This window comes from Gigantopelta aegis, chromosome 12 (assembly GCF_016097555.1).
Source record: "Gigantopelta aegis isolate Gae_Host chromosome 12, Gae_host_genome, whole genome shotgun sequence".
NCBI lineage: Eukaryota > Metazoa > Mollusca > Gastropoda > Neomphalida > Peltospiridae > Gigantopelta > Gigantopelta aegis.
Genome location: NC_054710.1, coordinates 45415487 through 45443153, shown reverse-complemented (window position 1 = coordinate 45443153; position 27667 = coordinate 45415487). Strand labels below are relative to the sequence as shown.

The following is a 27667-nucleotide window of genomic DNA, read 5'->3' as shown; positions in this document are numbered from 1 at the left end:
TTCGGCATACATTAAAGTACAACTTGAGATACCCGTGGTGCAGAGAGAGAGAGAGAGAGAGAGAGAGAGAGAGAGAGAGAGAGAGAGAGAGAGAGAGAGAGAGAGATATCTCCAGTAACACACATACATACACATGCACACACAAGTATCCACCACAGACACCTGCAATATACCAGGAAGTTAGGGTACGTCACAGCTGGCTGCATCGTTTCTTTGGTTTACTTCGTATGGCGACTGCTGTGTATTTTTATTAACGCATAAACATGGCGCAGGGATACATGGTCTGTTTCATAGTTGTGCTATTTGGCGTTGTTCAGTCAGTGGCAGGTTAGTAAGTGTTTTGCAAGTCTCATTAATTCTTCTCGTGTTACACTAGGTTGCATTTGGTTTTGTTGTATTTAAAATAAGTATGTGAAACAGAAAGCGGGGGAGATAAGACGGGGAAAGAGAAAGAGATATAGATATATAAACAGGATAAAGAGCTAGAGAGAGAGAGAGAGAGAGAGAGAGAGAGAGAGAGAGAGAGAGAGAGAGAGAGAGAGAGAGAGAGAGAGAGAGTGTGTGTGTGTGTTTCATACAAAATGTACAGTAACACACACCAGTTACAAGTTACAACTGAAATGTGCTCTGAATGGATATGATTAAAGCGCCCTTTATAGACAGGTGACTGTCACACAAAGCGCCGTTTACAGCATGTCCACTTGCAGTTGTTATAAACGTGATGTTCTTTACTTTAGGTTTGCTTTATCTGACTGCATCTGGACGATATGGAATTGTTGGTTCGCCTTTCACATTCACCTGTAGGATCAAATATTTTCCCGAGGTTACCTGGTTTGTGAATGATACCGAGTACACGATGTATTACGCTGGTGGAAGTGAATGCTATCCTATGTCGCCTCTTCCGACAGACTACACTTTCAACTGTACGTACGACATATTCACGCTAACAATCAACTCTGTGAACATAAGTCAGCACAGAACAGTTTGGAGATGTGGTTTTAAACGTGGACGACCAGAGAGCAATACAATAGTGCTGGAAGTTCGAGGTAATATTACTTTATTTGTATTACAGTAATACTCCATATAGCGAGCTTTGAAGCGAGGGCAAAACAAAAGACCAACGCATCGAGGTATGTTATTTGCCGTTGACTTCCATCTAGTCCTGATTTATGTTGAACAATGTTATGTGGTTACTAGCTAGATAATTTGTAATAACATTCATTCGTCTGATGGCCATTTGAAATAATAGATCATCTGTAATAATCACACTCAACCTTCGTGTCTGTTTCAAAATACTCCAACAAACACGAACATCAAATGTTACTAAATGATCCTAGGGACATGGATTCAGAACGTTAAGTATAACTGGTCCTTAGAATATAGCAAAAGTAAGTTGTACAGTAGAAAGTTATGTATATTAAAGGCATATTGTCACAGACTACTAACCTATTTAATGGTCTAACAAAGTATTACCTGAACAAACATTATTTGATTTGTCCCTAAATGTACTTTATTCAACCATCTTCATAACCACAATACTCCATTTATTAATGATATTTTGTAAAAATAATTGAATTATGGCAATGATCCATAATTCAAAAACTAAAACTGCCGAGAGGGTTGACATGAATTTCACACCATCATGGTTCAGTTACGGTGATGCGATAGCTAGATTTGGTTTCCAACAATTAATGTAATTTTTATTTATTATCCATTTTTAGAGAAATAAGGTCCTTAAATCCGTGACAGTATGCCTTTAAGGTAAAGGACTAGTAAATGGTAAACCGTGCGCTAAATCGATTTGTTTTTCAAAAGGAATAAAATATGTTTCAATCAATCAGAGATATCAAGGTGAAAGAGAAACAGTTTAAAAACTGTCAAATATTGTTCATACATAGTGTGGAAGATACATACATGTAGGTTAAACAATTTTATATATTATACATTTATATGTACTGTATTTGTCAAAACCACAAAGGACAATTGTGGCTACCGAAGTGCAAGGTTCGGCCAAAAATGGGGGTTTGGCAAACAGACTATATAGATACAACACGCACACACGAACGCATACACATTACTCGATCAGTTACCACATTGGTTAGCTTACGATTTATAAACAATAAATGTCATTGCATTAAAGAACATGAAGGAGCTTGAACTTTCAGAAAACGTGAACCAGAGGAGAGCCAAAACAAAGGATCATGGGAAGAGGCTGCAGTCATTGCTGTAATACGAGTCCGACTTGAATAATGATATGAATGTACAACCTTGCCACATTTTATACTGCTTTGATTTTGGAAAATGAAAATATTAGATATATCTATTTAATATTCAATATTTTCAGTTGCCAAAATCAAAGCAGTATAAGCTGTGGCAAGATTTTACTTTCATATCATCATCCATGTCGAACTGGTATTACACACACAAACACACACGCATATGCGCCCGCACATACATGTGTGTGTGTGTGTGTGAGTGTGTGTGTGTGTGTCTCTCTCTCTCTCTCTCTCTCTCTCTCTCTCTCTCTCTCTCTCTCTATATATATATATATATATATATATATATATATATATATATATATATATATATATATATATATATAAACACACATATACATATATATACTTAGACAAAAACGTTTAGCAATTTGGTAAATGTGTTTAAATAAAATTAAATTCGTGACTTACAAACTAAAATCAGACACTGGGTTTAATTAAGGCATCATTTGTCAGTAACAGGATATTTTCAATACAAAATAAAATGTGTGACTGTCACGTCGTTAAATGGTGCTTGGGGTCCATACACGAAAATCTAAGCACATTGGGCATTGACAGTGGCACAACGCTGCGTAATGCACTGAACGTGACCGACGGGGAGGTGGGAGCGTCTTGGTGTGGGCACAAATTCACGACATCGGAGAAAACATTCTCATTTTCATAATTCATGGGAATCTGAATGCTCAGAATTACAGTGACGACATCATCACAGCAGTTGTCATTCCGTTCATGCAGCGGCATCAAGGCGTTTTGTTTCAACGGGACAATGCACGCCAGCATTCAGCCAGACCCACGACTGGACTTCTTCAAAGAACAATTCTGAGGCACTAAACTGGCTTGCAAGATCGCCTGATTTGTTCCCGACTGTGCAGATATAGCATTTGTTGGGTCGTAGCGTCCCGAGAAAACCACGCGCATATTCACAACCTTCACAACCATAAACATGCTTTAACTCGTGAATGGATCTCTATGACTATTCCAGAGATCCACCGTATCATCAGAAGCATGAGCCGACGTTGTACCGCTGTCAACATGCAATGTGCATGGTGCTCAGACACGTTACTACAAGTTTTAGATTTTCGCGTATGGACCTCCAAACACCATGTAACGACATGACAATCACACATTTCATTTTGTATTGAAAATATCAAGTTGCAAATGACGCCTGTTTAAATCCAGTGTCTGATTTTAGTTTATATGTCACGAGTTTTCTTTTATTTAAACACATTTACCAAATTGTTAAACCTTTTTGGCTAAGTATATACAGTAAAGTACACTTATAACGAACATGCTTAGAACGAACTACTGCATCGAAGGAGCTGATCGTAAAGGCCCGTTTTATCTCCCTATACAATCCGTGGCACCCAAAAGTTTTGGGTTTTAGACAAAATTGAAAAACACTCATTTTATTTATTATAATTTACACTATGTGTTTAATATAATTTAATGGCCACTTAAATGGAGTGTTTGTAATAATTATTTTAAACATGGATCTTTTTGTCAGATATTGTAAAAATGATATCTATTATAACTTGCGTGTGTGAAAATAATGTCTAGGATAAGTGATAATGTGTGTGTTATTTGAAAATATATTAATTCTAACGGCTTTCCCATAAAATAAATATATTGACATATTATTTATCAAATAACTGCACAATGTTGTACAACATAAACCAAATTAAAGAAAACTGCAAATAATTTACCCCGATATGTTTGTATTTTATTTTTTTCCTCGCTTCAGAACTCACAATATCCGGTGTACGATGACACACAGTGGGTGCATCCTTTTGCAAACATACGATGCGATATCATGCTTATTTCAAAATGAACGTGAATAAGGAACACATCAACATATAATTAAGACTATATGGCGTTGGACATAATATGGTTTTACACTACACGTATAATGAGAAAGGAAACTCGCTGCCGCCACACCATGGACTACTCTTTTTGATTGAAGGGCGGGACGTAGCCCAGTGGTAAAGCGCTCGTGGTATGAGTTAATATGTCTGTGGGATGGTGGATATAAAAGATCCCTTGCTACTAATATATGCTAAAGAATATATGTCATGATTACCAAATGTTTGACATCCAATAGCCGATGATTAATAAATCAATGTGTTCTAATGGTGTTTCACAAGTGATCACGTGAACGGGCGAGGGGTTGGAGCAATTTGTTTATATAGCCACCATCCAAACATCAAAATCCCATTTACACCGTTATTACGGTGTCGCAGCCTCCACAAGTGACCGATTATAGTATTTCTGGATCAGTCCTGAACTGATTCCATCTAGGTGCGTAAATTAGGTAACGTGGTCTTACACCTAGCTACGGAGTCGTTAAACTCACTCTGGGTGGGAGTCGAAATCGGGATGCAAACCCAGTACCGGCCTCTGTGTCGCAGTGGTTGAGCCATCGGACTACAGGCTGGTAGGTACAGGGTTCGCAGCCCAGTATCTGCTCCCATCCAGAGAGAGTTCTTAAGGGCTCAATGGGTAGGTGTAAGGCCACTACACCCTCTTCTCCCTCACTAACCAACTAACAACTAACCCACTGTCCTGAACAGACAGCCAAGATAGCGTGTTTGAACCTTAGTTGGATATATAGAAAATAAGAGATAAAAAAATGCAAACCCAGTACCGGCCTCGGTGGTGTCGTGGTTAAGCCATCGGACATAAGGATGGCAGGTACTGGGTTCGCAGCCCGGTACCGGCTCCCATTCAGAGCGAGTTTTAACGACGCAATGGGTAGGTGTAAGACCATTACACCCACTTCTCTCTCACTAACAACTAACCCACTGTCCTGGACAGACAGCCCAGATAGCTGAGGTAGAGGAGAGGAGAGGTGCCAGCAACACAGAAGGATTTTCTATTCGTATATATATATATATATATAAAGGAAAAAGTCAGAAGCCTCCTTTAAAAGTCATATATCCCTCTTTAATTCACATTTTCGCCTGTTCAGGCTTCATCAGGAACATTTTAAAACTAAGCTAAAAGAAGTCAAACCATCCTGCATGAAAACATGAATTGACTTCTTTTAGCTTAGTTTTAAAATTAAAGTTCTGCTCACATGCAGTCTGTCCCTGCCTCTACCACAACTCAGGCCCCCTATCAAGTAATCAATAGAGGGGGGGGGGGGGGGCGCAACTGGCAGACAGTGGACTGCAGTCCCCCCAATCTTTGTCTGAGGCGCATAGCCAAAACAAATCTGGCGGGTCTAAAGGGGGTAGACATTTTGGCACGGACTAGACAAACGAACAGTGATCTACAGATTGCCAATATCACTATTTCTGGATATCCTCCTTTCTCGCCCCTCGGAAGTAGATATTATTTTAATTAATGGTGTAGGCCATCACATGCATAACTATTTGGAGAAACCCACCAAGTGTGCAAAGTGCCAGATGTGGGGTCAAGAGGTCAAGAGGTCAAGAGGTGTAGATCAACCAGGGAGTACCCCCATTTCTTCCGGTGTGGGGCTAGTCACCCCAAGAGGTACCCTGACATTCCGTGCACGAGAGAAATCTTATGTGCGAACTACCGGGGAGCTCATTACACTCATTCTAAAGAATGCCCGGAACATATCAAGGCTGTAAAAATCTTGGCCGATAAAAAAACAAAAGACCACTATCATGGTAGGGGTACCAGAGTTCCGTCTGCACCCCCATCTCTGTTCGCTCTGCTCCCCCATTGGTTACCCAGCCCCCACCCCCCCCCCCCCACCCCCCACCACTCAGACCCCCAACTCAGGATTTACCTTTTAGAAATCAAGGGGGACCAAAGTACAGTAGTAATCCTAATAATCAAATCAACACGCTCGAATTTGTTAGAGTTATTTCAGGCCTTATTTTGGATGGAGCGTTTAAAATTACCCCCCAAACAAAATATTCCATTGCCGACATAGAGGGAGCCACTAGGGCTGCTTGTCAAATGTTTGACAGGCACTTGGCTGTCAAGATAGAGGCAGGGTCGGTCCAATCTAGAACCATTAATTGGTATAGGGAGCATAACTTGGTCAACTTGTTGGAAGATGTTAACAACACGGTTGATTAAGTTACATAATATATTATAACTCTTAACTAGTATTGTCTCGTCCCTTATCATGGGTACAAGACCTAAAGGTATATTTAATAATAATAGCAATAATATTAACAATACTAAACATTTTAATGATAATAAACATAACAATACTCCTAGTTTTGTTAATGCTATTAAAGGTCTTACAGTGGTACAGTGGAACGCCAAAGGTTTGCGCTCTCATTGGCCCAAACTAAAAAATTAATTAATTGATAATAATAATAATTTTGACGTGATCACCATTCAAGAGACCTGGATTACTAATTTATCTAATATACAAAAACAATCAAAACTATTTACAGAGTACAACATTCCCGGATATACCGGTCTCTGTTTTTTTAATAGTGGGATCACCTCCGGTGTGGGGGGGGGGGGGGGGGGCAGGGGGGGGGGGGCAGGGGGGGCATAGCTACCTTTATTAAAGAGGGCATCGCCCACTCTCGACTTCCACATGTTGCCACTCACCCCAATATAGAATCGTTGGGTGTGTCTATACACGGCCCTAACTACAACTTTAATATATTTAATTTTTATGTACATCCGGGTGCATCTAATGTTAATTTAACTGTAAATGATTATTAAAAATGTATTGGTAACAGTAATTCGGATATATTAATTACAGTCATAACACTATTTGGGGCTCCAATGTTACCAATTTACCAGGCCAAACACTTGACAATTTAATGGATAATAACGATTTGGTCTGTTTAAATTATGGCACCCCTCCTTTTTTCTCAGACTCCCGTCACACTTGGTCGTGTCTGGACGTCGTCCTCATATCGAGGGGCGTGGCAACTAAGTGTGAATGGGAGATGCTCAATGAATTTGGTAGCGATCACCTCCCTGTCAAAATTGTTTGCAATAAAAATTGTCTTTAGGAAGAACCCAGTAAACAAAAACATAACTGGAATTTTAATAAAGCAGATTGGCCCCGTTTTGATTATATGTACGCTAGTATTAATCCTGAGCAGCTTTGCTAACGATTTTGGGGTGGCGAATCTACCTATAAGCGATTATAGTGCTAGATTCAAAGCCCGATGAGCTGTCATACCCCCCCCCCCCCCCCCCCCCCACACACACACGGTTAATTTCTTTATAAAAACTGAATTGGCTAAAATAGACCTACCAGTATTCAAAAATACCCTTTTTAGGATTATCATGGGGGAAACATATTCTAATTATTTACAAGTTTACACAGACGGCTCTAAAGACCCCCACTACTGGTAGGACGGGTATGGCCTTCGCCGTCAACAAATTAAATGGATATAGCCATTTTTGAGCCAGACTGACTGATAATGTTTCTGTCTACACCACGGATCTATTGGCTATTCAATATGCCCTGGTGTGGATATTAAATAATCATAATAAAATGGACAACCAAAATAAATTCAGTATTCTGTCTGACATCCTAAGTGCCCTCAATGCCATAGATGGCTACCATAGTGTCAGGCCAGAAATTATTAAGTACATAATTAGTTTTTATAATAAAATTGTCCAGAGTGGAGTTGAAGTCGTCTTTGAGTGGGTATCGGCCCATGTGGGTATCCATGGGAACGAGACCGCTGATCAGTGGGCAAAAAAGGCTTTATCGGATGATAGGGTAAAGATAAATATAAAATATAATTATAAAGAAATTAACTCAGTTATCGTGCCATGCATTGACCGCCTGATTGGAACCACAGAACGAGAGCATGGCACGCTAATATTAAGCCAATTGTCTCCACACAGGGCCCTACATCTTTTAGTATTAAAGCCATTAAAATAATAGCTAGATTACGCATGGATGTTTCTGTTGCTCTTAACCAAATTAAATGTAAAATGAAAAAAAAGAAGTCCAAACTGCACCCATTGCAATACTACAGAAGACATAAATCATTATTTATTCTTCTGTAACAAATACACACATAAATGATAATAGAATCAAATTACAAATTTTTTTTTATAAAAAATAATATTCCGTTTACCCCTAAAAATTTATTAAACAACTAAAATCTACCATTGATAGATTATTAATGGTCTATATTGAATTTAGGTATATAATATTATATTAATTAGTTAATTAGGTTTAAATGAATAATTATAAGTAGTATTAATTTTATATTAAATAATATAAGGCAGCTATGGAGGGTATTTGTGGGATTTTTTTATATTGTAATTAATTTAGTGTTTTTAGTTTTTTATTATTAATTAATTTTGTTTTGATAATATTTCCCTACCTTCCAATCGCTCTCCTCGGCAGCTAATACTGTGTGGTTTGTATTAATTAATTATTAGTCTTTAATTAGTTAATTGATTAATTATTATTTCCTTTTTATTTTTATTTAATTAACATATAAATTATTACTTAGTTTCCGCTTAATCCGCCTTCCCTATACTTTTTAATTTATAAATCACAGGGCGACCAACCTAATGGAAATATTTTTCTGGAATTTTCGGATATTTTAATTTTTATGCGCACGAACGCCCTTTTCAAAACAATAATTTACAGCGCGCGAAAAAGTCATTTTTATAAAAGTAATTTTAAACAGGGCACAGAACTAGACAAAACGGAAATCAGGTTCAAATGAGTGATAAAGATATTTAATTCTAAGAATGTAGAATGTAATAAGAGTTAGTTGCTTAAAAACAAAAATTCGAGTGAATTTAAAAAAAAGTCCGGATATTTGACATCAATTCCGGAATTCCGAGTACGTGATGAAAATTCTGGATTTTTCGGAAAATTCCGGAAACTTGATCGGCCTGAATTCAATTTTCCATATTTCTTATTTACAATAGCTACAGTCGCGGCGCACATCGATCGATATTTCGAGTGCTGGCTGTGACGTCAGACGTCAGGGCCAGGCCTGGGCCCCATTTCACGAAACATCGTAAGTTACGTCTGCTACTAGCAGTTATGCCGGCCGTGCGTTTACACTTGTTTGGAATCAATTTCACGTAGAAAATTACATCATTACGGAAGCTGGAGTATTTTAAAGACAAAAGAAAATGAAATATGTGCTCTTCTAACTATATTTGTTGAACTATAATAGTAATAAGAATCGTAGATTTACGTTTACGTGCAAAACGTAACTTACGATGTTTAGTGAAATAGGCTCCAGAGCTCAGTGTCAACTAGCCCGAATACTCTGACTGTAAGAGAGCTAGCTTTCCCGTGATCACGTGACCTTGAGACAATGGGCTTGGTGTAGACAATGGGGCTTGGTGTAGACAATGGGCTTGGTATAGACAATGAACTTTGTGTAGGAAACAATGGCCTTTGTCTAGTAGTGTGCAGGTGTCTGGCCTGGGTAGGAAACAATGGCCTTTGTGTAGGAGACAATGGGCTTGGTATAGACAATGGCCTTTGTGGAGGAAACAATGGCCTTTGTATAGGACGGTGCACGTGTGCCATCCTGGTAAGAAACAATGGCCATGGAGGAAACAAAGGCGTTGGTGTATACAATGGGTTTGGCATAGACAATAGGCTTGGTATGAACAATAGGATTGGTGTAAACAATGGGCTAGGTGCAGGTGTGCGATTACGGTAAGAAACAATGGTTATAGAAAAAAAAAACAAAGGCCTTGGTGTAGACAATGGCGATGTTGGTATCTGTGGTGAACAGGTGCATGGACACCCCCTACTTTCAGAACAAAGGCCTTTGTATAGGGAGGTATAGGTGTATGGTCTCGGTAGGAAAACAATGGCCTTTGTGTAGGAAACAATGGTCTGGGTGCAGGTGTGCGATCATGGTGTATTCAGTTCAATGTATTGCATATTACCAAACAAACTGGTGTCAGCAAACAAATAAAAGCAAAAGAAAAACATACAGCACCATTAACAACAACAATTAATAATAACACTATGTACAGGCCAGGTGTAAGTGACGTTGGATTTGGCTTCATTGTATAACGTCTATTTGTTTTTTTTTTTTGTATTCACAGTGGACATACACGTGGATGTTTTTTTTCACAGTGTTTTATTCTAGGCACCCAAAATAATAGCCGTTAAAATATGTCTCGTGGGGAAGGACTGTAACTGTTTGCTGACTGTTTGGTCTAAAGTGAGGCTTTCATGTCGCCAGACAAAATGCGTGTGTGATGATTTTCATTCATTTGTATTTCTTTAGCACATTGTCGACGTTTTCTTTGTTGCCGTCATTCAGCCATTCATTCATTCGCTTTATAATAGAGGAGTACTTTATGAGACCTCTTCATCAGCCCTCATACAAAGGCATTTTATTACACCTCTCCGAGTGTTTATGAAACCAGGTGAACTGCAAAAGACATACCGACGCGTGCCCGTCTTAAGTAGCAGAATAAATTTGTTATGGTATGCCCACTGACCGTCAAAGTTTGTTTGTGTTTAGCGACATCACTAGAGGACATTGGTTTATGAATCATCGGTTATTGGATGAAAAACATAATTTTGACAGTTTTAGAGAGGAAACCCGCTACATTTTTTCCATGAGTAGCAAGGGATATTTTATATATACAATCTCATACCCCTTATGGGGCCAGTATTTCATAATTAAATACAAACTTTTGTGTGTGTGTGTGCGTGTGTGTGTGTGTGTGTGCGTGTGCTGGTGTTGACTGAATTAGGTCAAACGCGAAGGTGGTAACTAGTGTGTGTGTGTGTGTGTGTGTGTGTGTGTGTGTGTGTGTGTGTGTGTGTGTGAAACACTCCCAGCCCATTGCTATGGAGAAAGAACGCGTGACTGCAACACAGCTTGTTTTAGTTATGTCCTGAGCCCATGAGTGTGTCTCTGGACGTGTCCCTATGGTAGTGACACTGGTAAAGGGTAATATGTTGGTAACGATGTTTTTTGGGAGCTCGCACGATGAGATTTGTGCCTGGGAGGAGGGGCACTGGTCATACGTATCACACACATTCAAACATTCCTGTACCATATCTTTATGCGTCATAAGGTATATAAGTAAAATAGTTTTGGAAAACTCGTCATTTGAGGTAGAACCTTCAGAGGAGCAACATGTCAGACCAGTACAAGTTATATGTACCCGACGTGGATAAGTGGACCCGTTTCTATAAACTGCAGTCAGAAGGTAAACTTGAACCTCATTTTCCAGTGCAACGTGGTGGAAAAAGTCAGATGATGTACAGTGTAGATCGATGTCTAGAACTGTATGACCCTACATGGAAAAAAGAAAAAGAGGAACAGAACAAGCCTCCGACACCCAAAGTCGTCATGGTGTCCCCAACACAACAGGTGGTAGAGCAAGCCAAAGCCGATCTGAAACGGAAACAACAACAACAACAACAACAAAGTGGTACGGGCTGGAAAGCCCCGAAACTGCAGAAGCATTTCTAAATAAACTATAAAAGGAACTATGTGGGTCAGATATGGTCATTTCATTTAGAGTCGTCATGCAGAGCACATGTTCAGAATGTGGTTTCACATTCTCTCGGAGAGACGCCATGTTAAGACATTTTCAACAAAAACATGCTAAAGGTCTACCACCACCACCACCACCACCACCACCACCACAGCAGCCACCACCACCACCACCACCACCACCACAGCAGCCACCACCACCACCACCACAGCAGCCACCACCACCACCACCACCACCACAGCAGCCACCACCACCACCACCACAGCAGCCACCACCACCACCACCACCACCACCACAGCAGCCGCCACCACCACCACCACCACCACCACCACAGCAGCAGCAGCCCCTAAGATTGTTACATCCGTTCACCATGATCGTGTCAGGACCCACGTCGTGTGGAAAAACTTTTTTGTTGTACAAACTGCTAAGGGATGGTAAAATCCACCCGCCTCCTCAGCGCATTATCTGGCTCTACAAACGATGGCAACCTCTCTATGATACGATCAAAATGGTTGCTCGAGTGAAATTTGTTCAAGGCATACCCGAGAATTTGGAAAAGGATCGTTATTTGGATCCCAGAGTCAGAAATCTCATCGTGTTGGACGACCTGATGTCTACAGCTGGAAAAGATTCTCGCATCACCGACCTGTTCACAGAAGGAAGTCATCACAGAAACCTCTCGGTGATTGCCATCAACCAGAACCTCTATAACAGCAAAGACCCGACACAAAGAAGAAACTGTCATTACCTGGCACTGTTCAACAACCCCATCGACAAGCAGCAAGTCCTAACTTTGGCACGGCAGATGTATCCGGAAAATACTGGTCATTTCATGCAACGGTTTGAGGAAGCTACCCACAGGCCCTACGGACATCTCTTGGTGGACTTGAAACCGACCACGCCCGAACATTGGCGCCTTCGACCTAATGGTTTAGAGACGGGGCCGTCCGAATGGTATATAAGCACGAGCGTAACGGCGAATGTCTCAGAAGAGTTTCAACCACCGTCGGAGAAGGAGCTCTACGAGCAAATCATGCAAAGAAACGCATTCAAGAGAAAACTACCAGGCATACCCGCCTACGAAAGTGACGACGAAGAAGAAGAAGATGAGGTAGAGCCCTATCTGAAAAAGGTCAAGAGGATGCAGTCTTGCGATACGTGTGGTCTGGTCTTTAAAGACGGGAGTGACTTGCAGCGACACGTGAAAACGTGCGAGGAGGGAAATGAAGAGCCGTCGTCCGATCTGGAAAACGAAGGCGTACGTCTGATGATCGAGCGTGAATTCGACATCAATCGTGACTATTTCGAAAGCAAGAGGAAACGCTACGAAGAAAAAAACATGTCCCAAGATGCCATCGAAAGAAACATGAAGACATTGCAATGGAAGTTATTTAAAGACACGTACTCTCGCTTTCTGACCTATATGCATTACTTTGACAAAGGCCCCAACACCAGGAAAATTCTTCAGTTTGTGAATCCAGACAGAGATCTCAGACCTCAGATTCGTTCTAAATTAAATCAGTATCGTTCATGGATTGGCGAATATTTGGACGAACAAGACGACGACGATACCGACGATGAGGAGGACGACGAAGATGAAGAGAAATGAACACTCATATTATTCACATGTCGCCCTTAAGGTCTCTCGATGTAACCCAATGTGTGTCCATTGCATGTGTAGTTGTCTATAGTGATTTTACTTTAGAAATAAAAAAATTAAAAACCAAACCATTGCGTTTTTTGGTGTTTTTTACTCTATGACTAGATTTGTGATTGGATATGTCTACCCCGCTACTTTATAGTAGCAAGAGTTGTATGTACAGGACAGCACATACCACGGCCTTTGATATACCAGACATAATGCACTGGTTGGCTATAGCCTATTTGGCCATCGACGGGGATCGATCCTAGATCGATCACTGTATTTACCCATTTGGTAATTAAAAAGCCCTGTACGAAGGCTAGTACTCTAGAGAAAATTTCTGTTTAAAAATGCAGCTATTTCCCTTTGGTTAACACGTACTACTTGTTAAACCCATGGCGGCGCGCGTGTCGCCGACTTACACTAATGGATTAATCACGTGTGACATCTCTCTCTCTCTCTCTCTCTCTCTCTCTCTCTCTCTCTCTCTCAACCATTGCGTTTGTTTTTTGTGTATTCTACTCTATAACTAGATTTGTGATTTAATATTTCTGCCGCTACTTTATAGTATCAAGAGTTGTGTGTACAGGACAGCACATACCACTGCCTTTGATATACCAGACATAATACACTGGTTGTCTATAAAGGCTTGTACTCTTGGGAAATACTCGTGTTTAAAATGTAGTTAAAAGAGCATAGGTTAGGTTGGAGCGTTGAGTTGCAGTCACGCGTTCTTTCTTCATAGGAATGGGCTGTAGTGTTTCACACACACACACACGCACACACACACACACAAAAGTTTGTATTTAATTATGAAATACTGGCCCCATAAGGGGTATGAGATTGTATATATAAAATATCCCTTGCTACTCATGGAAAAAATGTAGCGGGTTTCCTCTCTAAAACTGTCAAAATTATGTTTTTCATCCAATAACCGATGATTCATAAACCAATGTCCTCTAGTGATGTCGCTAAACACAAACAAACTTTGACGGTCAGTGGGCATACCATAACAAATTTATTCTGCTACTTAAGACGGGCACGCGTCGGTATGTCTTTTGCAGTTCACCTGGTTTCATAAACACTCGGAGAGGTGTAATAAAATGCCTTTGTATGAGGGCTGATGAAGAGGTCTCATAAAGTACTCCTCTATTATAAAGCGAATGAATGAATGGCTGAATGACGGCAACAAAGAAAACGTCGACAATGTGCTAAAGAAATACAAATGAATGAAAATCATCACACACGCATTTTGTCTGGCGACATGAAAGCCTCACTTTAGACCAAACAGTCAGCAAACAGTTACAGTCCTTCCCCACGAGACATATTTTAACGGCTATTATTTTGGGTGCCTAGAATAAAACACTGTGAAAAAACATCCACGTGTATGTCCACTGTGAATACAAAAAAAAAAACACAATAGACGTTATACAATGAAGCCAAATCCAACGTCACTTACACCTGGCCTGTACATAGTGTTATTATTAATTGTTGTTGTTAATGGTGCTGTATGTTTTTCTTTTGCTTTTATTTGTTTGCTGACACCAGTTTGTTTGGTAATATGCAATACATTGAACTGAATACACCATGATCGCACACCTGCACCCAGACCATTGTTTCCTACACAAAGGCCATTGTTTTCCTACCGAGACCATACACCTATACCTCCCTATACAAAGGCCTTTGTTCTGAAAGTAGGGGGTGTCCATGCACCTGTTCACCACAGATACCAACATCGCCATTGTCTACACCAAGGCCTTTGTTTTTCTATAGCCATTGTTTCTTACCGTAATCGCACACCTGCACCTAGCCCATTGTTTACACCAATCCTATTGTTCATACCAAGCCTATTGTCTATGCCAAACCCATTGTATACACCAACGCCTTTGTTTCCTCCATGTCCATTGTTTCTTACCAGGATGGCACACGTGCACCGTCCTATACAAAGGCCGTTGTTTCCTCCACAAAGGCCATTGTCTATACCAAGCCCATTGTCTCCTACACAAAGGCCATTGTTTCCTACCCAGGCCAGACACCTGCACACTACTAGACAAAGGCCATTGTTTCCTACACAAAGTTCATTGTCTATACCAAGCCCATTGTCTACACCAAGCCCCATTGTCTACACCAAGCCCATTGTCTCAAGGTCACGTGATCACGGGAAAGTAGGTCATGACCCCAGACAATCCTTCAAATTCAAAATGGAATCAATAATGTGTAATTGTTTTGGTTTAATGACGTAATGAAATCCAAATTCATCCAAAACGGCATTAGCCAACTCTTCCATGTTGTAACTTCGCTTGATATGAGACGGCCCCTGTAACTGCTGCACAAGGCGGAATCGCCCAGTGCGCGATCACGTGGTCTACGTCTCGAAATGATCGCCGAGCTTTGCAATTGTTGCGACGGAGTGTCACGAAGCGTAGCTGAATGTGGGTGCTGTCGGGTTTCTTTCTGTAGTAAGTGTATTAGTGATTAATATGTGGATTTTTTTGTATCACTTAACTCGAAAATGATTGATGTAAAGGTATTTGACGTCAAACATAGGATTGTTGTGGTATTAGAGCGGGACTCGTTGCCTACCGTTAGGTAGTCAGGAATTGCCAAAAAAAGACATAGGTTGGTCTCTGACTGTAATGAGAGCGTGTTTATGTCCAAATGTCCGTCTAGCTCTCTTACAGTCAGAGTACTCGGGCTAAGTGTCAACACGCTCCATGTATCGATCGGTTGCGCGACACTACGAACAATACAGTATCTTTCTATTCATAGCCTTTACATAGTTAGGTTTCTATTTTTCATTCTTTTTTTCTTCTTTTCTTTTCCTATTAATTAAATAAGAACTAGTTATTTTAAACTGATTTTAATCTCCTGGTTAATAATACCCTGTGCTCTGTCACCGGTTTTATAGATTGAAGTGGTGACAGCGTCTGTTCAGTGACTTAATCTTTATGTTCTAGGGGCGGACCGAGGGGACGCCTCGGGTTCGTCTCGTTGCTCTTCCGGATGCGTTTCTCTCTTCACGGCGGGCTGGATATGCAAAACTTTCCTGAACTATGTCAATAACTACCCCCTAAAGGGGTTTGTTGTGTCACTCTACTAGTGGCACAACATTGGATAACAACCTTCTACAGCTGAGTCACTCTCCTAGTGACACTCCACTAATAGTTTACCATTTTTAATTCAACTGGTTGCCATGTCTGGATCGAGCTACGGTTGGACACGGTGAGGAGGGGGGTGGGGAGGGGGGTGGGGTGCAGGTGATTTGGTTTTTTGGGGGACATAGGGCGTAGGCGGTTTGGCCTTAGGTTCAGTGCAGGTTCCGGCCTCACCTCTCGTCCCCCCCCCCCCCCCCCCCCTTCCTGGTCACACCAAGGCCCGAAATAGGATTGGTAATCTCATATAATAATTTTTATTTCTTATATTATTTATTTTTTAACATTAAATTTAATATAACTTTTCTGTGGGTCGGGCTGACCCACCTACCTTTCCTCCCTACCTCTGGGGTCTAATATATATATATAAGATATATATATATATATATATATATATATATATATATATATATATATATATATATATATATTTTAAAATTATTATTAATTTATTAAATTTAGATCACCTGTCAAATTAAACTATTATTAATTAGTTTAGAGTAAGTTTATTTATGTTTAAGGACACAGTCACAATTTAGTAATGTCCTCTTTCCCCATTTTATTATTTTGATATTAATTTTCTAAATTTCTAAACTGTCCTAATACTTCATATCGGAGGCCGGACTCGGGGTAGGCGTGTTCGAAACCATAGAGGTATAGGAACACGTTAAAACCATATCCAAGTATAAGTTGCCAAATATGTAAATGTTCGTTAATGAATTGATCAGTCGTTAAACACAACGTTGCGGTGTTTTGCTTCAGAGTTTTCCCGTTTATGGTTCTCTCAAAACTAGGTAAGTTTAATTGAGTAGACTTCGTTATTGAGCACTGTCAATGTACTCTGACGGTACGCCTACCGGCCTCGGTGGCGTCGTGGTTAGGCCATCGGTCTACACACTGGTAGGTACTGGGTTCGGATCCCAGTCGAGGCATGGACTTTTAATCCAGATACCGACTCCAAACCCTGAGTGAGTGCTCCGCAAGGCTCAGTGGGTAGGTGTAAAGCACTTGCATCGACCAGTGATCCATAACTGGTTCAACAAAGGCCATCGTTTGTGTTGTTCTGCCTGTGGGAAGCGCAAATAAAAGATCTTTGCTGCCTGTCGTAAAAGAGTAGCCTATGTGGCGACAGCGGGCTTCCTCTAAAAAACAGTGTCAGAATGACCATATGTTTGACGTCCAATAGCCGATGATAAGATAAAAAATCAATGTGCTCTAGTGGCGTCGTTAAATAAAATAAACTTTACTTCTTCTTTTTTTTAACTGACGGTACGCCATATTTTGGTGGAGTGCAATCATTTGAAAGAAACGAGAAAAGGTATATTTGGTCCAAAAAATGTGATGGAATCATTTCGATTCCATCTGGAAGTTACGTGATACTGACTTTCATTGTAAATTTTAATTGTATCTATCTGTGATATTTGTATGTTATACACAGTTCTTTACACTGTGTTTTAATTTAACTGTTGAATTGTTATATTGCTGTTGACATCACTAAGTTTTGCCTTTACCACAGTTTGACACCCAATAGCCGATGTATTTTTTCGTGCTGGGGTGTCGTTAAACATTCATTCTTTCTTTCATTTATTTACTTTGTTATTGACATTATGCATATTTTGAAATTAAATATTTATCTACTTCAAAAAAGTGTTTGTGTGTAGTTTACATTTAGTTACTTTTAGTTGTTACCCTCTCATCTATTTCAGGAAAACGTTTTGTGCTTGCGTATTATAGACAGAAGCGATCACGCCAGGTTTAATTTTTTTCATATGTACTTCTAAATGCCCTATAACGTTTATTTGAAACATTACCTTTCAGGATTGAGACCTAAACTTACATTTCCTTACAGGGTATATGCCACCAAATCAAATCCCATAGACGACAATAATAACATATTATGTCGCTAAAACTCCCACCTGCAGCATAGTAGTCGACATATACACCTCGGATATAAATACTACGACCCCTCACCCTTAAAGTGAATCAGAAACAAAAATGGAGGTCAAGTTGCTCATTTCAGAGATAACAGGTAGCGTCTATGACTACCCTAGTTCCGCACACAATTTGAGTACTTTTATTTACTGGTACCCCATAAATGTTTCAAGCACAAGGCTACTTGACACAGTGGTACTAGATCAAATAAAATTGCATACATTGTTTTGCCCAAATAAAACAAATTTGTTTTACAACCTCTCTGTCACACTAGTATGTATTACCAATCACAAGACTTGTGGTATTAACTTCTCCATCTAAAGTTCGGTGCACCTCGAACTTTGACCCAACCTGAAGTTATTTGGTTTAGTACTACCTATCTACCTACAATAGATCCAATAGGTCATACCTTTCAACCACAACAACCAATCAGATTTGCTTTCTGTTTGTGCGGAAATTCATAATTAGTCGTCTAAATAAAAATGAATAACGCTTTCACAAGAATTATTGATCGATAGTTAAGTATTTGAACAAACAAATCAGTGAAAATGTTGTGTCCGGTGGCTACCAATATCTTTAGTTAACATTCTGTCGGTGATATGTGGGTAATATGTTTCTATATGGGTGTATACACTTTATGTGAGGATATATATTTCTATATGGAGATGCATAGTTTATGTGTGGATATATACTAGTATTTCTATATGAAGATGCATATTGTATGTTAGGATATATATTTCAAGATAGGAATGTATATTTTATACGTGTATATTTATTTCTAGATGGTCCTGGTTCAAAAATACTTATGGACATATCCTGTTCATTATTTCCTGAAGAACGAAATGACGTAACACTGTCATGCGTAGCAGACTGTTTCCTCCGATGTGACTACACGTGGAAGTTCAATGACAAGACAATAGGCAACACAAGCATTCTGTCCATATTCAGAAATGACAAAACACAAACTGGAACCTACACATGTACTGCTGTCAATCCAGATATAGGAAAATCAGCAAACGCAACAGTATATGTTGGTGTGCAGTGTACGTGACCGAGAACTATTAGTGTAAACCTGAGTGGTTGATAGAAATACGTAAACAGTAGTCACTGTACCTATCTTAATTTAATTAGATGCCTGGACGTCATTAGGAATTTTTTAAAGAAAAAAAGTTTATTTTAATAATGAACTATCGGCATCGGTGGTGTCGTGGTTAAGCCATCGGACATAAGGCTGGTAGGTACTGGGTTCGCAGCCCGGTACCGGCTCACACCAAGAGCGAGTTTTACTGACTAAAATGATAGGTGTAAGTCAGTAAGGTCACTATACCGACTTCTCTCTCTAACAACTAACAATTAACTCCACTGTCCTTGTCAGACAACCCAGATGGCTTAGGTGCGTGTCCAGGACAGCGTGCTTGAACCTTAATTGGATATAAGCACGAAAATAACTTGAATGAATAATGAACCACGGTAGTACCTTTCATAACTACCGGTAATTAAAGGGACATTCATGAGTTTGCTGCAATTTTAAAGATGTTATCGACTAACAGAGACTTTTTAACAACTGTAATTACATATCAAATATATTTGTCTGCATAAAATATTAGTGGCTGTATATTAAACATGTTTCTGATCGTTCTAATATTTGTACTAGGTTAAAGTTCATTTTATTTCATAAAATATATTTTTTTCGTACATTATTTGAAGACAGAATCCAGTTTGGGCTTCTAACAAATATTAAGACGATCAGAAACACATCGAATATACAGACACTGATATTCTAAGCAAGAAAATGTGTTTAATATGTAAGTTTAATCGTAGAGATATTTTAGTAGTCGGAAACATCATACAATGCAGCAAACTCAGGAATGTCCCTTTAATACAATAATAAATAAATAAATAAATAAATAAATAAAGCTAAAACAGGGTGTAAAATACTTTGTGACTGGAGCTAGAACAAAAAACAACAACCCAACAACAACAACAACAAAAACCCACTGCTAGTATCAGACAATACAACCAACTAGGAAACACGAACGCGTCACATCATCGATGGTTCATATCGGTAAGGGAAACCAGAGTTCAGCCAGACTGAGCAGAAAAATGTCCGCTAGACTGGTTTAAATGCTAGCTGAACTTGAGGAATGAAAGTCATGGCATTTGCAAATATCATTTTCCAGACATAATTTTCAGTAGGGTCATGTGAAAATATGCAAAATGTAATTGTATTGATTAATTTAAAATAACACAAGAAATTAATGTGTTAAACCATTGTCATATTGTTAGATTTGTTTGGGTTGTTGTTGTTGTTGCTTTTTAGCGTGTTTTATTTTGGGGGTTTTTGGTGTGGGTTTTTTGTGTTGTGTTTTGATATTGGTGTTTTTATGATCACAGACAAAATTCTTTAAAAGGTAATTGAAGTTGTAAAAAAAAACCTCTGTAAGACAAAATGGAAAATCATGGATATGGCGGTGTGAAAAGCAGTAATTCTATTTGTAGGTTTGTCAGACAAGGTACACAGCCGGTTTGCGGCAGGTTTCGGAAGTGGAATCGGAACAGCACTTTTATTGATCGTCCTCACTGGAGCAGCTGCTTTCGTGTATTTCTGGTTGAAGAAATGTATCTAGAAATTTAATTACTTTATCTTTGAGCATAATATACTCTATCAATTAGAAACTATAAATTGGGTATGATGTATAAATATATGCATATAGTTATGATCAGAATTGATTAAGCTGTCTTTAGTTAAATCTCTAAATGAGAAATGATGTTGAATATAAACTGAATATGCTTTATTATAAAATCGCATAAAGCTAATTTTAAAAATCAGATACATTTTATTTTATATATGTCATTGAAGAGCCTTAATTATGTTTGTTATATTTTGTTTGCTGGAGGGTCCGAACATTAGAACACTGTTTATGACATAATAAGCAGAGGATGGTGGGTTTTTAAAAACATGTTTTACTTGTTTTGTTTCAGCTGGGAAATGGTTAACACAGGAGACGAACCCAAGGTATGGATAGAATGACTTAAACATGACATAGTTCCGTGCTTATAGTTATAGAACTTTAGAGACTAGAGGTTCAGAGACTAGACTCAAGTCTCGAATAAGATTTTTGTTAGTCTTGAGTCTACACTGTGAATGTTTTATAAGCGGCACGGGCTCGGGGCCACGTTTTCCCATGCCTGGGAAGGACAATGCAGCGGCCTTACATGGCGACCTTTGTGTTGCTCGGCATAACATAATAATAATAATAACGCTGCCAACCATTTTATGAGTGAATCATTCAATACGTCGTTGGATGGCCTAGGTGTTATACTGTATTAACTGTTTTATTTTATGATTGCAGAGAAACCACAGAACATGCAGCATTCTATAATATTGGACAGGCTTCTGGTGAATATTCGTTTAATTTCCCGTTATATTTTTCCTTTCTTGTAGAACAACAGAGAACATATATAAATACACAGTGTTTTAAATGCATCTGGTAAAACGACTGTAAGCAGTAACCTTGAAATAAAGCTAAATAGTAAAGTATTTAAATAGTATGTTAAATATTACCTGACAACAAAACAAACAAACAAACACACACCACACACACACGCACCATGATATATGATGTGTATGTATATATATAATGTATATAATCCAGTTATCATATTGGTATTTTAATTTGAAGGTTTGTTTATTTACTACATTCTTGTTTATGCTGCAGATCACCAACAGGAACCTAATGCTAGACCGGAAGTTCATGCTAGACCGGAAGCTCATGCTAGACCGGAAACTGACACTACACCGGAAGCTGACACTGCACCAGAAAATAATTCGACATATTACTCGTCGCTAAATTCGCCCGATGCTCAGAACCCTTCTTATGACGTTCTCACGTTTGGTGACAGTACAAAAGATATATACGAAGATGTATAAAGCTGAGACTGTTAATCATGGAGTCTGTCCAGGGGCGGACCTAATAAATGTTACATGCATCCGTCCCTAGACCATTTATGTATGCACCTTTTGTGTCAAGTTTAAAAAATAAAATTAATAAATATATGAATAAAAAGCAACAACAAACAAACACAAACAACAAAACCAAAACTTTAAACAACAACAACAACAAAACCAAAGAAAAAGCAGCAAATAAATAAACAAAAACTAATAATAACCTCCACAATTTGGTAGCCATCATACTCCGGGCTACAATTAATGTCGAGCCATGTACAAGTTTCCTTTTCCACCAGCACATATTGCCTCACTGTGACCTTGAAGCAAGTCTTGGTAGAAAGCAGTGGTAGCGGCAGTTTACCAGTAGTAAAACACGACTGATTCATCAATGAAGAACCTAACCCAATACTACTCTAAATATCGTACTAATGGCAAATGTGTACCTATAGACCTTCCCAGCCTCCATGAACATTGTAGGGGTTTTAGGCCCGTATACAGGTTGGGTGCCGAGGTCTGTCCCAGAATATAGAAAAATGCATCTCCTGCATTCTAGATTTAACAAAATTCGGGGAGGGGGGCATGCCCCCGGACCTCCGTAACAACTCCGGCCCTTTGGGCCGTCGATTACGCACCCCCTATATAAATTTCTGCGTACGGGCCTGAGTTTTGTTGTAAATAATTTTAGTTTTATTTGTCAGTAAAAGAAAAGTAGATGATGATGATGATAACTTGTTTAACGTGCCCATATACCACTAGTGTTTCGAACACGCCCATCCCGAGTCCGACCTCCGATAAGATCGGTGACCTGACTCGAGATGGAGGGGGGGGGGGGGGTAGAGTTGGAAATGGGCAGAATTTTGAAAATAGCAATTAGTAAAAAAGTTAATAGAATAAATTTAAAAAACAACAACTTACAAGCCAAAAATAAAAAGAATTGACTGCTCGGCCGAATAATATTTATATCATTTGGAGCATTTTAGAAGGACGGTCCAAAATTAAATAAGAGAAAGAAGAGAGGATCGGACTATTTAATATTAAATTTAAAAAAAAGAGAGTAATTTCGACATAATCTTTTGAACGCAGATCTAAAAGTTTAAAGTCCGATCGATATGTCCACGTGAGTGGCCTCGTTAAGGCCGTTTGGGTGCACAGCTTATAGGGACGAGATGGGTTGCATCCCGTCAAGAAAACCCCTAGATTGACAGTCGATAGACGTTGAAGGTGTAGTGCTGTGCTGAAATACAGATCTTGAGAAGCCGGATCCGTCTGAACGAGAGAGAGTATCAGACTAGGGTATAGATCAGTCGTCATGGGTTGGTATAGTGGTGCGGACGGGCCCGACTCCGGAGGATACGAGATGGTATCACTATAAAGCAAATAAAGTCTAGAAAAGAGTAGTAGGGGCCGACCCCGCTTCCTATTTCTTCTTAGAGTGGGGCGGTCAATCTTCCAGTGCTGCTAGGACAGGCTCGGACATGTAGAGACTAAACGCGAACAACCGTGGCGTTCTGCAGAATGGCCGTCATACGAGTCACGAAAAAACAAGTCAACATAGTCAGACGAAGAAATGACGTGGAGGCGAGGAATCACGCTAAAAAAGAATCCAACCTGGTGGTGCAGACTGTCGAAACGAGAAGCGTTCCAGCGTTCAATCAGTTCCAATGGCCGCATACATCCCAGTACAAAACTTCATTTCGCTGACAAAAACAACAAAATGAAGGATCCCCAAGTCGAGCACACGAAATCACGTGCAGTGTGCACCAGCGAAACAAACACGTCTTACCGCGTGGAGCTCCAGACTGTGTTTTGGTAACAAAAAGCCAACACTATTTTGGTGGACAAATGAAAAACAGCAACAATCGGTTCAGAAATAGATTGTAATGCATACAGGACTATATAGGAATTGGTGATAAACAAATACTAACTTTTATCTCATTTTTTTTAAAGGGACAGACCCTAGTTTTTAAACACTAAGTCATATTTTTCACCTAGACTCAAAATCCGTTAAAATGGACACTAAGTTTGGTTAATTCACAAACCATAACCGGTACTTCTGAGACGCATGTGTGTTTTTAAAAAATATGAAAAGTGCATAAGTGAAAAATATGCTTTAGTGTTTACAAACAAGCGACTGTCCCTTTAAAACTGGTTGTGTTTGTATTTTGCATTAGTAAATGCTATTAAAATAAAAGTAATATTATGGTGAAGTGGCATTGTAATTTTATTAACATCGTACTTTGTATTTTGCATTGATAAATTAATGACGTTACAATATGTTGAGGCGAAATTGCGAGTTAAGTAGTCTCCTACCGTAGGGTACTATAAGATTTGTCACCGTCTTTCTATCTGTTTGTCTGTGCATGTCTGTCTGTCTGGCTGTGTGTGTTTGTGTCTGTCTGTGCATCTGTGTGTGTCTGTCTGTGCGTCTGTGTGTGTCTATCTATCTGTCTGTCTGTGTGTGTCTATCTATCTGTCTGTGTGTGTTTGTCTGTGCGTCTGTGTGTGTCTATCTGTCTGTCTCTGTGTTTATCTATCTGTCTGTGTGTGTGTGTCTATCTATCTGTCTGTGTGTGACTATCTGTATGTCTATGTATGTCTGTCTGTAGGATTCGTCTCCGTCTTTCTGTGTTGAGTGCGTTGTTAAATAAAACATTTCTTTCTTTCTTTCCAATCTTTCTGTCTGTGCGTCTGTCGGCATGTCTGTCTGTGTCTGTATGCGTGTGTCTGTGAGTCTGTTGGCATGTATGTGTGTGTCTATCTGGCTGTGTGTGTCTATCTGTCTGTCTGTAGGATTCGTATCCGTCTTTATGTGTTTGTGTGTCTGCCAGTGTGTCTGTCGGCATGTCTGTCTGTGTGTGTCTGTGTTAGTATGTCTGTCTGTGTGTGTGTCTGTATGTGTGTGGCTGTGTGTGTCTGTCTGCCTGTCTCTTTATGTGTGCGTGTGTATGTATGTGTGTCTGTCCGTCAGATTCACATAATGCCTCAAGATACTGCGCTGAAATTGTGTGTCTAGCTTTATTATCTACTGTTACAAATCAAGTTTGACTTTCATCGCGAGATACCCATTTCTTAATGAGTTATGGCCATGGAAATTAGGAGATACAATAATTTCTTGGGGCCGGTAAGAGATATGTATTGCTTTAGCAGTGCTCTCAGCATACTTGTTAAAATGTAGTTGTGTTTGTATTTAATAGTAGTAAATTGGTAAATGAAGCGACACTGTGATTTTATTAAAATGTAGTTGTGTTTGTATTTATTAGTAGTAAATTGGTGAATGAAGCGACACTGTGATTTTATTAAAATGTAGTTGTGTTTGTATTTATTAGTAGTAAATTGGTAAATGAAGCGACACTGTGATTTTATTAAAATGTAGTTGTGTTTGTATTTATTAGTAGTAAATTTTGTAAATGAAGCGACACTGTGATTTTATTAAAACTGTAGTTGTATTTGTATTTTGCATTAGTATTTGATCTTTTAATATGGCGAGGCGAGATTGCCAGTTTATTCAAACTGTAGTTGTATTTGTATTTTGAATTAGTAAAAATAGTTGTTTTTATAATATAGCGAGGCGAGATTGTGAGGTTATTAAAACTGTATTTGAATTCGTATTTCGTATTGGTAAAATTATCTGTTATGGTGAAGCTAGATTGTAATTTTAATTTAATTTAATGCATTAGCGGAATCTTCGCTTGAGTTGTGATTAAAATATGTCTACTCTCTACTACGGTTGTTTATCCTTGATACATTCGTATGTATTACATTTACTCTTTGTCAATAAAGCTTGGGTTATGGCCACAGTGCTCAGTCAGTTTCCTCACAGAAATTGTGAATTGTACCTGATCGTTGAACTTACTAGACTCACGGGATCCCATTTGACCTCCAAAACAATAGGCCTACTGTCAAACTCGTCTTATTGACATTGGCATCATTATTTGTGTTTTTGTTTGTCAAAACATTCATATTTCAGATACCGTAATATTAATTTACCGTCTGATTGCAAACTTGTCGCCAGCATTTTGTTGGACAGTCATGGGGGTACCTAATTAATTTTCCTGTATAAAATTTGAATAGAAGCCTATTGTCCTTCCCCTTAGGCAAGATGGTTTTGTTTGTTCATACTATGAAATTTATGACGTTATTTATTTCTGAGACGATTGATTTCTAAATTGCACACACACACTCACACACACACACACACACACACCACACGCACGCACGCGCGCACACACACACACAAACACACACACACATGTATGTATATTTGTTATTTCCAAAACATTTTTACTTTTCTTCTTACGTCAAACCAAACTGAAATTATTTACACCCCAAACAAAACACACACACACACACAAATTCTGTAAATTTAATTTTTACTCTTTTTTTTTTGAAGATTTCTTGAGCACATTTGGCCATTTGTGCTACATTGTAGTTGTTCGCGTCTTAAACTCTAATGCTAAAATATAATTATTACGAACATATTTTAAGTAATAACTTGACATGCTTTTTTACAGGTTCTACAAGTTAGTATAACACGACAAATATTTGTGTCCTGCTGCGGGTGTTCAATTTTGTTTTCCCGATACGATTACAACATAATCGTAAACGTTTAAAACACAAAAGATAATAAGGCGCTAAGATTTGTCTCCCTTTGCTGAGTTTGCGAAACGGATCTCGAAATGGTTTCGGGGTAAAACCACCCGGAATCTTTGTTGACACTAATAAAAAAACTATAAATACCTTGCATAGTAAATAAGTTATTTGTTTACAAAATATCCAATATATTTTGAGGAATTTGATGTTATGCTATTAAACTCAAACTCAAAACGTGTGTGTACTTTATTTAACAGTTTGACTGTTAGTGTAATTTTAGTTTTCTTATAAAGAACAAAATTCTAAAAGGTAATAAATTCCTTACGCGGGTTTTTGACAGGGAGTACGGAGCTGCGCCTCAGGAAATACACATTTTGGAGAGTCGTACAATCCGATTCCTCCCGTACGCCATATATAAAATATATAATATATAATATAGATATATATATAATACATATATATATATATATATACATAACTATATATATATATATATATATATATATATATATATATATATATAACTATCTTATGTATGTATGTATGTCTGTGTGTGTGTGTATGTGGTGTGCGTGTATGTGTGTGTGTGCCCCCCCCCCCCCCCCCCCACTTTTTGGCACCTTCCTACGCCCGTGAATGATTCCCAGGGACCACAAAACAGCCCTTCACTTTGCCCCATTATTGTGTTCAGAAGGCTGAAAAATGCCATATTTGA

At 38.9% G+C, this 27667-nt stretch overlaps 1 protein-coding gene across 2 annotated transcripts; it reads left to right on the top strand.

Moving 5' to 3' along the window:
• The first annotated feature begins 102 nt into the window (after nt 1–102).
• On the top strand, nt 103–23075 carry LOC121386967. 2 transcript variants are annotated; one of them, XM_041518021.1, is made up of 7 exons: nt 103–327; nt 738–1046; nt 19196–19456; nt 20913–21032; nt 21396–21429; nt 21767–21813; nt 22133–23075. In XM_041518021.1, the coding sequence occupies exons 1-7, from the start codon at nt 264–266 to the stop codon at nt 22342–22344; spliced, it is 1047 nt and encodes a 348-aa protein (XP_041373955.1). In that variant the 5' UTR covers nt 103–263; the 3' UTR covers nt 22345–23075. The 2 variants fall into 2 exon arrangements, with proteins under 2 accessions (XP_041373955.1, XP_041373956.1); XM_041518022.1 differs by having other exon boundaries at nt 284–331.
• The last annotated feature ends 4592 nt before the right edge of the window (nt 23076–27667 follow it).